This window comes from Scatophagus argus, chromosome 9, assembly GCF_020382885.2.
Source record: "Scatophagus argus isolate fScaArg1 chromosome 9, fScaArg1.pri, whole genome shotgun sequence".
In the NCBI taxonomy this organism is placed as follows: Eukaryota; Metazoa; Chordata; class Actinopteri; family Scatophagidae; genus Scatophagus; species Scatophagus argus.
This window is the reverse complement of record NC_058501.1, coordinates 23,344,174-23,356,285: the sequence shown is the minus strand read 5'-3', so window position 1 is coordinate 23,356,285 and position 12,112 is coordinate 23,344,174. Positions and strand designations below refer to the sequence as shown.

General features: G+C 41.9%; 1 protein-coding gene across 3 annotated transcripts in view; it reads left to right on the top strand.

Moving 5' to 3' along the window:
- The window catches only part of agmo (alkylglycerol monooxygenase), a 43,629-nt gene that overhangs the window by 16,493 nt on the left and 15,024 nt on the right, over positions 1-12,112 (top strand). For all 3 annotated transcript variants that reach the window (XM_046399904.1, XM_046399903.1, XM_046399905.1), the window contains 7 exons: positions 1,434-1,537; positions 1,759-1,854; positions 3,946-4,012; positions 4,136-4,201; positions 5,612-5,691; positions 6,106-6,240; positions 8,956-9,072. In XM_046399904.1, the coding sequence (XP_046255860.1) occupies positions 1,434-1,537; positions 1,759-1,854; positions 3,946-4,012; positions 4,136-4,201; positions 5,612-5,691; positions 6,106-6,240; positions 8,956-9,072 (665 nt within the window). The remainder of the gene's footprint in view (positions 1-1,433; positions 1,538-1,758; positions 1,855-3,945; positions 4,013-4,135; positions 4,202-5,611; positions 5,692-6,105; positions 6,241-8,955; positions 9,073-12,112) is intronic.

The window sequence follows — 12,112 nt, the reverse complement described above, 5'->3', positions numbered from 1 at the left end:
GTGAGCGTATGTTGGTCATGCACACCTGGATGCGTGTGCTTGAACCATGTGAAATCATCACAATCATGTGAATCTTCGTATTCACTCCCTGATGGAGAGATGTGAACAGATGTGAACTCCTCTCACGTCTCTGTGTTAAAGCTAGACGGTTAGCGGTTAGCTTAGCTTAGCACGGAGACTGGAAACAGGAACACAGCTAGCCTGGTCTCCAGAGCTTAAAAAAAAGCACCAGCGCTCCTAAAGCTCACCAATTAACACGTTCTATCTTTTTTTTGTTTAATTCATATGAAAACGTTTTATGTGCTGGACAATTTACAGCATGAAACCCCTCATAAAACAGCAAGTTGTTGTCTTTACTCAAGTTAAAAATGTAGAGTATTTTTGTTACTCTCAGACGGAGCCAAGTGGGCTGTTTTCCTCTTTTTTTCAGTCTTCATGCTAAGCTAAGCTAACTGGCTGCTGGCTGGAGCTTCATATTTACTGAACTGAAATGCTGAGTGGTATCGTCTTCACTTCTTCACCAGAAGGCAAATAAGTAAATTCCCCAAAATGTCAAAACAGTGGTGATATTTAGTTCATCTAAAAAGTCCATCATCATCAGGCTAAAAATAAGGTTTGCGTGTACGTGCCAGGACACACACATTCGTAGATGTCAAATACGAGTCTAAACCCTGACGCTTTAGCTTCTCGGCCGCCCAAACGTGACCACATTCATATCACATTAATATCTTTTTATTTAATCCAAGTTTTATTGTTTGATGGTCCCAAATCTCATCACACATCAAGGCTGCCGCATAAAACTAAATCCTCATTTAATAACTTGGACTGCTTTTATTACAGCAAATACATTACTATACATAGTCTATATGGGCCTTTGTGGTTCTGCAATATTTGAAGGTTACAGTTCTCTCTTGTACGACTGCAGAAGCCAAAGTGGACGCGAGGTGCCAAAAAGCACAGACCAGACGGGGTGGTCCGGAAAACGGCCCGGAGATCCAGTGAAACTTAACAAGCATGTTCCCTTTGGATGTTAAAATGAAGTGTAACACAGATATTAATGTAGCAAATATCACAACACAGCAGAGGAATGTAAACTGGAGCGCTGGGACATCAGGCTGGACGCTAACCAGCTGCAGCCGAATACCCCACACCGTCATTCACGGCTGGCTAGGAGCTGGACCAAGATGACTCCTTCTGGGGATGAAAGTGTCCAGTTACTTATCTGGGAAAGGAGCAAAATTCATGTTCAAGATAAATCAATAATTTGTGTGTGTGTGTGTGAGGGTTCAAGGCCTGTGTGTGTATCTCCTGAGCTGCTGTGACCTCTGTAACTCATGAATGAGCAGGCAAATGAAGTGATAACCTCATATGAGATTTGGACTCTTGCTCCTGTTTTATGGTGGACCTGTGTGTGTGTGTGTTTGTGTGTCCAGAGGTGTCCATCCTTTGGGCTTCTCACCAGGTTCACCACAGTTCAGAGTACTACAACCTCACCACCGCCCTCAGACAGTCTGTCACCCAGCAGTTCACGTCCTGGGTGAGATGTCTTTCCTTTTTACTGCCAACATATCCCGTTCATTAACAGGAATGATTAACAAGACGTTTTCTTTGTGGATCTGTGATGTATTTTAAGCCCTCGTGTAGTCAGATTACTAACTGATTGTGTGTGAAAAACATACACTTTGCTGACGAACGTAAGATAGAAAATGTGCAGGAGATTCGTCACACGTGTACTGAAGTCATTTCTCTCCCCTTCAGATCTTCTACCTGCCTTTGGCCCTGGTTGCACCTCCTTCAATCTTTGCTGTTCACATCCAGTTAAACCTTCTCTACCAGTTCTGGATCCACACAGAGGTGAGTATTGATTCGACGATCGTATGGATCCTGATAAGAGGACGATGTTGGCTGGCGCACGGACAGTGAAAGTTTTATGTGTTCAAACGTTTGACTGTTGCAGTAAAAGTGTCCCATAACCACAACAACAAGTCCTGTCATCCATCCATTTACCAGCATGTCAAACTTCAGGAAAAGTTTAAGATACCGATTGCCGCCATCTTGGTTTTATAGCTCTGCATTGCTGATTTGGTGAGAAATTGATCATCAGTTAATTATTTCAAGTTAAGTCAAGACGTTTTTATTGTCATTTCAGCTGTTTACGGTAGTGAACAGTGAAACGAGTCCGCGTTGCTCCAATGACCGGGTGCTATTTATGCATTTCTAAGTAAAAACTGATAAGACATAGTTTTCTCACTTTTGTGTTGTTTAAAACTTAGTAACAGTCCCTCCTAAAAAAAAAAAAGAATCAATAGTGTAATTGCAAATAAAAATACTTTGTAGCTCTTTTATGCAGGTAGCGAGCCTGCATAATACAGCGATTAAAATATGTAAATATGATGGAGCACATGTAGCTTTGTATGAATTTAAAGTTCTTCTCACTGTTGCTGTGCACAGTTAAAAAAGTAATATGAGTGAAAAATAGGTTGTAAAGTTATCTATCTCCCTGTGCCAGTACTAATCTGCCCACTAAGTCAAGCCTTTGTAGGCTCAGCGTTGCAGTGGAACCTGCGTTCAATAAAAAATAATGAGATTTTATGAAATATTCCAAACAGAAGCATGACCACTCTCTCCGACTTTAAAGTAACTTGGAGTATCACTTTTACAATCGCAACAGTCTTGAGAGGGAATGAACGGATTTGGAACGCCTTCCATCGTTTAGTGCACTATTAGTGAAAACAGTCGTAATAGTCACAATTTTCTGAAGGGATGTAATTTATGCCTCCTTTATGGGCTTTTTTTGATGTCATGTAATTTATTGGCACACTATTTGCTGCGGCACTCCAGCCTTGGAGCCGGACTGAAGTGGTGGAGACCCCTTTCATTCAAGATGAAACTCTCACGCTCGGCTGCCAGACGCAGCCATTACATGGAAATAATGAATCACTGAGAAATTCTGTCCAGCCGTGCACATTTTTGCAGACTGAGAGGTCCGTCGTATTGATGCGAAACATCAAAATATCTGAGAGTTGCAGCCAAAAGAGAAACACGACCTGTGTGAAATTTGCTCTGTGACCTCTCTAATCTTTAATGACTCACTGGTGCATCTGTTTGATATCCAAGAAGAGAAATGGTTCATGATTTTATGCACAAAATGTTGTCATGATGCATTCACTGCATGCGTTTCTCTCTCCCTCTGGGTGTAATTGGGCTTAAATGCTACCATTAACATCTCTGCTGTTTTTTTCCTTATCCCCACTAGTTGCTATGCTGCCAGTCCATAAACTCAACCAAGCCTTGTAGCTGAGCTCATTTTTCGTCACCTGTTGAAGTAATGTAACTAAAATCATGGATGTAAACTGCAGCTTCCCTGGTGAGCAAAGGCAGACAGTCGTGAGTCAGTAAATGTAGTTTCAAGCAAAAATCCTGAATATTTGATGGTTCCAGTTTCTAAAATGTGAGGACCAGCTGTCTTTTTCTTGTCTTAATTGGAATATCTTTGGGTTTCAGGCTGTTGGTCATGCTAACAAAGGGGTTTTAGAAACTTCATCTCGGTCTGTTGGGAGCTGTGATGGGCTTTTTTAGCCATGCCGGCTGTATGGCTCTACGGGGGGGAGTGTCCGTCTCTCAGTTGCTCCACCTTTGGTTGATCCTTGACATTGGTGGTGCCCATCTAAGCACTTTGTTAATCCCCTGACTTTTTGTCTCGTATCACTTTTTTGTCAAAGGGAAGCCGTAGCAGGTTGCCAATAGAATTTTCTGAACACATTCATGCTCCCCAGAGGATCAACCGTCTCCATTTTGGACACATGACTTTTCATCATGTACCACCATCAGGCTAAAATATCAATTTTGCACACGAGATATCTCATAATGAAAAAAATCAAAGAGTGATTAAATTAAATTTATTTAAATATATTGGATGTAAAGTGCTTTATTTTGTTATTTCAGCTGATCAAAGACCTTGGACCTCTGGAGTGGGTCTTCAACACCCCGAAACATCACAGAGTTCATCACGGTGAGATAAGCTTTATTTTGCAGGCTGAAATATCAAATATGTGATAAACACTGATATGTCTCAAACAAAACATGAATCCAGGATCAGTTTCTATGATCATCTCACAGAATATTATCTCAACAGGGAGGAACCTTTACTGCATTGATAAGAATTACGGAGGAATTCTTATCATATGGGACCGATTATTTGGTAAGCTGAAGTCATCAGATGTCATCTTTCTGATTGTCCTAAAATTAACCAGTGCTTTAACTGATAAGTACCATTTTAACTGCTAAATTACTGCATTATCGCCACTTCCTGTCAAAGAAGAGATTAGCTATCAATGTGCTGCAAGACTATGTTCTTTTTTTTTATGACCGTGTCAGAGTAGAAGTACTGGAAACTGAAGTGTTAAACCAGGCTTTGCTGATGTGCAAACACCCTGAGATTTATGTGTTTAAGGTTCTGCACTGTAAATTATACTTACTTTAATTTGCTGTTGTTGTTATTATTGATGTTTAGAATCACCTTTACATTAAACTTTGCACAAAAGTGTTAAGTTTATGACTCGTACACAGACATTAGCAGCCTCTGATGTCGAACCGTCACACATTTCAGTCCAAATTTACGATCAAACTATTCAAAGATGTTAAGAGTTGACTGTTTTCGGTGTTGGTGTCTGTGATGCCTGCCCTGTCATTTCTTGATATTGGACGGAAAGTTGTGGTATGTACCAATTATAAGAACAAAATGAAGGGAAACTGTGACTATATACTGTAAGTTCGCCTTTAGACTCAACTCAGCAGTTTTGCATCAAACTTCAGTGAGAGGTGACTGATTAAATGTTGAGGTTTACGTTACCCAGCAATGCCTTGTGCCTTTTTTCTCTCTGTAACTGCAGACGGTTTTAGGAGGTTGGTTCCTGAAGCTGGGATACCCATTTCTCACTGATCTGAAACAGGTTTTATATTTTAATTGTCTGAGTATTCTCCTTTGACTGTGAGAAATATTGATGGAGACTCGTAGTCTGAGAAGTGATGTCAGTGTGGAAGAATTTTATACCTGCATTCTTTCTAATGGCCAGCAGGGGGCTGGAGGTCTGATTGTATGTAAGCTTATGAGAAAATGAGCCTGCTTCTCAATTGATTTGTTAACTCAGTAAGCACTTTGATAACCAGTTTATGGTCTCAGTCGTTAGTTTCAAGTCTTCTTCAATACAGCATGAAGTTCATTTTTTAAATTATGATCCCATGTAGAGTAAAATAAACAATAGAGCAGGGAGTGTTTTAAGGAGTGGCTACCTTGTGCATGTATGTAATATGTAAATATGGTCACCTCCGGTTCCAAAAACCAACAATTCGATTCAAAGCAATAGGCCACAAACCAGTAAGATATCCCAACGCTTTACACTCTGTATTCATCTCATCCAAAGTTGGGCAAATGCCTTGATTAGATGAAGATATTTCCCTCTTTTGGAGACCAAAACAGCTAAAAGAAAGAGGGAATGTTGGACTCAAGGTGAAGGCAGTTTGACATGCCAAAAAAAAGAAAAAAAGAAAAATAAGGTATTCATACTTGTTTTTTAGTTTTACAAACAAAAGCTGTTGATGGCCTTCTCAGGTACCTTTGCTCCAGAGGCAGAAAAAGTGGTCTACGGCCTTGTGTTCCCTGTCAAAACCTTTGAAATCCTCCGTGTTCAGGTGAGTCCCATCTTCTGTCAGCAGTGTGGTCACCATAAGTCAGCCATCGGTCGAGCAGTTCACCTCTGTCCTTATGTGTATAAACACCTTCAGTAGATGAGGCGTGAGCTCATGTTTCTCTCACTGGCTGAGTGGCCATTTTGTAACCATAACATTATTACTTTACTCTAAACAAACTGCCCAGCTGAGGTCAAGGAGGCCAGTAAAATGAAATGCCAGGAGGTGGATGTTCTGGTTATTTTTGCTGCCCTCAGTGCTGGCAGGACACAGCGTGAGCAACATCCTGCCCAGTGAAAGCAGAAACATTTCTACTCAGGATTAGTTAGCACAGCTATGTCTTTGTTAGCACCGATCAGCTAAATGTAGCGTTTGATTGTATATTGATGGTTGACTTATGGGGTTTTTCTCTTTCAGTTACACTATTATTGCTATTTGTGGAGAAAGTCCAAGACCTACAAGAAAATCAACAACAAAGTGTCAACTTTCCTCAAAGGTCCAAGTTGGAGACCCGGTAAACCTCGGCTAGGTGACCACGCCAACAACCCCAAGGTTAGTTGAAAAACATTGAAATAAAAAAAATCCTCTGTTTTCATAAATCCTAAGGGAGGCATATTTTCATAATAATGCCCTCAGGCTTCATTAGCCGTCACTTTGACACGCAGAGCCGAGGCCTAAATGACTCAGAGCATTCCTTATTCAAGGATTCACATATTCTACAAGTTTTACAAGGAACTGCCACATCAAATAAAAGCTACAAAGTCTTTGTAGAGGGAACACAATAAGTTCATTTTCACCATCTTTAAATGCAGTCTGCGGGATTAAAACCGCATGCCGTCGAGTGTAAAAGTGCATGTGTGTGTGTGTGTGTGTGTGCAGAAAGAAATACAGGCTCCAGTCGAATGCCCCGGCGGTTAGCTTTGAAATAAGGCTGATGGTGTCACACATTTAGTTCCCTCATGCTTCACACTTAAAAAAAAAAAAAAAAAGAAAAACTCCCCTTTGCCTTTACAATTAAATTGGCCCCTTTAAACCCAGCGGGGTGATTCTAAACACGGACAAATCTGGAGTGTAACTGAAATATCTTGAAAGGCTTCGTGTTAGACGGCTGCTGCTGAGGGAAAGACAGGAAAGAGAGGGGAGCGAAGGTGGAGTCGGGGCTGAACGTGTTTCAGCTCTTTGAGAATAAGCAGAGCAGCAGGCTGGAATACCTACAGGGTTGGGGATGGGATGCGAGGGGGAACCCACATGTGTTGGGATCCTGGGAAACCCCCTGACTGAGAGACAGGCATCTTATGATTGGCTTTTTTTTTTTTTCTTTTTGGACTGAATTCCCGAAAGAGGATGCAGTTTCAGCATAAATCCCTCAGGCCTAATTGCTTTATCGTTAAGAAGCACACTCAAGACAAAAACAGGTCAGATGACTCAGGGAATTCTTACAGAAGGACTCACATATTCCTCTGTGTTTGCTGGAAACCGCTACACCCAATAAATCCTGCATGACTTTGTAGATGGAACACAACAAACTAATTTTCACCAGTTTTCAAAGCCAGCCTGCAGGAAACTGAAATAACAAAAGGACTTCTTGTTAAGAAAACAAGCACACACGAGGTGAAAGGTCATCAGAGGAGCTTTAACATGTTGCTTCATGACTTTTATAAGTAAAATTATGGCATTTTGAGCTTTTTAAAAGCTTGCTTCTGTTTTCTCTTCTTTTTCTAATTCCTGCCCTAAGTCTGTCCTTTACTGTCCTTCAGATTTATAATCCTTAATGTTTTTTTATATCATTTTTTATACTGTTTGTGGCGTTTTGGCAGTAGCTGTTGTGTGTATTTGCATTCTGTAGTTGCCTCCCATGTGAGATGAACTAAGCTTGATTTGAAAGACCACAGTCAGTGTTGTTTTTGTTTCTTTGGTCGTCTTCATGAGAATCACGTGACATTCTCTCATCTCTCGCTTCGTTGTCAACGTGCACACCTGTTGCTTTTCAGGTGTGTTTGCTGCCCACGGTGGTGCACACGGGATGGTACAGGACCTGTTATTAAAACCACAGGCAACACCAAATCAGCCAAGGCTGAAACCTGGAGCATAATGATTTAAAATGGAAAGAGAAAACTCCCCCCGACATCCCCCCAGAGTGGTGTTATCCTCACTAACCTGAGTCACCTGCTGTAACTGAGAGTGTGTGAAAGCCAGTTAGCATGTGGAACAAGAGGAGTCCAAATGGATAACCAAAAATGTTATAAGATAAGATAAGATAATCCTTTATTTGTCCCTTAACTGGGAAATTACAGTATTACAGCAGCAAACAGGATAAAGAGGATGCAAAGCATGCAAGGATAAGGGAAGGATGAGCATTCAGAAAGAATAAATACACAGGAAACAAGTACCTGCATTATTGCACAATTATTACTACACATGTGTTATTGCACAGGTCTGGCGTGACCATTTTGTCCCAGTATTATTGTCCAGTTAACACATTCATCAGCTTTTAAAAGTCCAACCTGTCAGTGTTGTGGAGTCTGACAGCAGTGGGCAGGAAGGAGCAGCGGTACCTCTCCTTCACACATACGTTACAGTGTTAATGTATGAACGGATGAATAACTTGACTACACTTCTGAGACAAAAGAAAAAGAGTCCAAGCTTGAACAACAGCAATTACAGAGAGCGTAACTGCAATAACATCCACTTTGGTGTAACGATTGGTGGTAAACAACATCCTGTTTACAGCCGGTGGTGTTCGAGGTGAACTTCAGCTCAAAGGATTAAATGTTCTCACAACGTTAAACTTCATGTGCAGGTCGAAAACTCAGACCGAAGCTGCGATACAAACGCCTGCGTTCAGCAGCTGCCTGCATCTGCTGAGCGACTGCACGCTGCACGCTGCATTCACGGGCTGCTCGTAAATTACAAACATGAAGTTGCATTCCACTCATGTCCAAGTGTTTCTCCTGCACATTTTTCTATGTTACCATGTAGAGTTAATAGAAGCTGTTTTTTTTTTAACCACCCTCACCCACCAAAAAAATGAATAAATAAAACGATAAAATAAACTTGGATTTGGAGATTTGTTACATCCATCCCAAAGTTACACTTGCTATTAATGACAGACCAGTCCAAGCTTGCACTGCTCCCTCTCACTGTAAGTTTCTGAACATGTTACAATAAACATGAGGTTAAACTTAATGAATCGGCACAGGCAGCTGTCTGGTGTGAGAATCTGTCCAGGGATCGGGGAATTAAACATGTTGTATTTTCCATCTGCAGGTTACCGGAAAGGAAGTGCCTCACAATCCCAGCTGGCCGCTGCCTTTACAAGCTTATGTCGTCGTACATTTCCTGCTGGTGCTGCGGACATACCATGAATTGTTTGAAAACAAGATGGTATGTACTTGTGACATGAGGACAGTTGTACAGCGCAGAGGATTTGTGTTGTTTACTGCCTTGCTCAAAAGCCAACTCGCTGAGGGCATTTTTGTTTACTTTCTTCAGTCAGACGTTTCGGGACTGGAGGACTGAAGCTGGTGACCTTCTGGTCACACACTGGCTGCTGGTGTGTTTAGGCTACTGTAATCCCTCATATAAAGTATGACAAGGTGGTCCAGGGATCTTAATTTAAGACTGAGTGCTGCATGTTTGTTCGCCAACATTATTTCACCCAATTATGCAGTTTGTTGTGGCTGGTCCATGGTCGGGCAGAGTCCTGTACTTAGCCAGCAGGAAAAGACCAGCTCGGTCTAACATCATGACAGAATGACTGATCGGCATTCCCCTTTAGAACAACCTTTGTCTATTATTTTCCACTCGAAGAGCCAAGAGACCCCCTTCCTCCTCCCTCAGAAAAAAAGAAACAGGTCTCCTCAGCAGTTATCTTTGGAAGCCTTTTTTCCCCAGGCATAGTTTTGGTTAGCCAAAAAGTGCTGTTACGCCCAGCTTCTTCAAACTCCCAAATAAAATGGCTTGTCTTTTTGTGATGGCTACCTCTGTGGTGCTGCTTCAGTTGTGGTCCCCCTCCCTTCCCCACACACATGCACACACACACACACACACCTCCCCTTCATGGTCGATGTTTCCCCTCCCTCTCGGCAAATGAAACACCAGCTGGTGGTCCAGCACTGAACACAAACGCCTTAATTGTCGAGTCAACCATTTCCCAACCCAAATAGCCTTCAGGATGCAGCAATCAGGACTTGGAGGGAAAATAACAAAGTGAGCGCTCTGGCCTGACAATAAATCATGTCACTGTTATGTATTTATACCCACATGTTCGCTAGGCGCTTATTTAGCTTGACAATTGATGATACACTGCCGGACAATTTATAGTCTTTGCGTTAATTCGAAGCCATGAAAACATGGTTATTTCTAACAAGTGAAGCTACTCTTCAATTATATGATCAGCAGGCCAACGTGTGTGTTTCATTATAGGCCTGCTGAACAGTTACTGTTCAAGGCAGAGAGGAGAAATGACCGAGTCATGTAATCTTATCTCACAGCTCTCCGGTAGTGTTTTGATCGTTACAGATTTGCACTTTGTACCTGCTGTGATGTAAGGTACACGTTAAAGCAGAACGGAGCGACAACGGGAGCAAAGGTTCGACAGGATTTATCTGATATCACTTGTTAACGTTGCATCATTACAACTGGCCAAACAGCCATAAAGTCGGCATGGTTAGCAGGTTGTGATGGATGAACTGGTCGCCTCAGTTTTCCTTTCCTGTTTGAAGCTTATTGAATTATTATTGACTTGAGTAGCAAAGCTGTGGGATCACATAAATGTGATAGGTCAGTTGCAGTCATGGTCCTAAACCGAGATACGTTATGATATTGTAGGTGCAACCCCATATTGTGGGACACTTTATGGTAAAAAGAGCAATTTTTATTCTCTTATATAGTGACACAGAGTTAACCATACATGCACTTTTTTAATTCTATGGGGTTGAGAAGCAGCAAAACATGGCACAGATATGCGCTCGAGTCATAAAGTAACGTGAAATAATCCCTTTTTCTCTAAATCAACCTCCAGGTACAGTTTCAAAAAAATCACTTCCATTCATCTTTGTAACTCAGCTTAGTAACATTTCACAACTGATGTCCTGGTGTATTTTCTCAGTGGTAAAATACGAGCCCTCACAAACGTCATCATCATAACAGCTGCAATAACGGCCTGAATAATGAGTTAATCTGCTGCGTCTCGGGGGACAGCAGAATAACACAATCAGTCCGCTGCCACCAGATGTTAGCTTTCGTTTCTGTCCTCCGCTGTTATTGCTGCAGTTTGACACTTGATCACATTAAAAATTAGCTCGATGAATGAGCCACAGAACATTTCCCCTTTCTGCTTTTTTTTCTTTCTTTTTCAAAAATGACTGCTGTAAATGTGACTCCACCTGACGACATTGAGGGATTTGTGGAGGATTTTCTCTCGAGCGTAACGTTTCAGCTGCTGAGCACCCGGGGTTATTAAACTCAGATAAGTTCACATAACCTTTGATACAAAAATAATCTCCACTCATTACACCTCCTACTAAAAATAACAGTATCTGTAGCCTTTGAACCCTAACGTAATGATCATTCAGCTTTAATATGCTTTGACATTGTGGGGTGACTCTTGATCCTTCGCTCTGATGGATGGATGGAGGCCAGAATCCCCCGTTTGATTCATCCTTTTGCGTTCCCTTGAGAGGGCTCAGATAATACAGTTCTTATGGGGACTTTTGGATTCCGACCATTTGATAAACATAAAGACATTGGGTTTTATTGCATCCTGTCGATGGGTTGATTTTACGTTTACTATATATGGCCTTCTGGGTCTGTGCAGTATGGGAGCACTCAGTGAGATTTGGCTGCTGGGCTCTGTATTGAGTGTCAGAGAAATGTAAACCTAAGCTGACAGCCCACGGCATCCTCAGGAGACACCGGGCTTCCAGCTGCCGCCCTCAGCCAAGGCCGTAGGTTAGAGAACACGAATTAGACCGTACATCACGTTCTGTACTTTTATGTGTTTTGCGAGTCTGTTTTGTGTGTGCGTCCCAAATAGCTTCAGAAAAGGTCAGCGAGGATCTGCATGGGATTTCTGCTCCGATGTTGGTTGTTTTGGCTCCGTAGGGGCTATCGGGATTCAAACTGCAGTCTCTTCCACTGTGGTCAAGTCCCCTGTCAGGACCCATCTGGGATGATTAGAGCGTCCGTGTAAACTCGGCTTGTCAGTGCAAAATAAGAGGCGGATTGTATTTGCTGCAGGATACTGAATGTGCCAGTACACTTACTCTGAAGGTCAGACATGTTTTGGTTGGCAATGCCAAGTAAACAGTCGAACAGCCGTGCGGTTTATGACTGCTCTCCCAGCAAGCTCTCTAGTGAACGTAACTTAACCAGCCGTGATATTAATTTAAGGTTTAAGTTCTAATGTATTTTTTCCCCATTT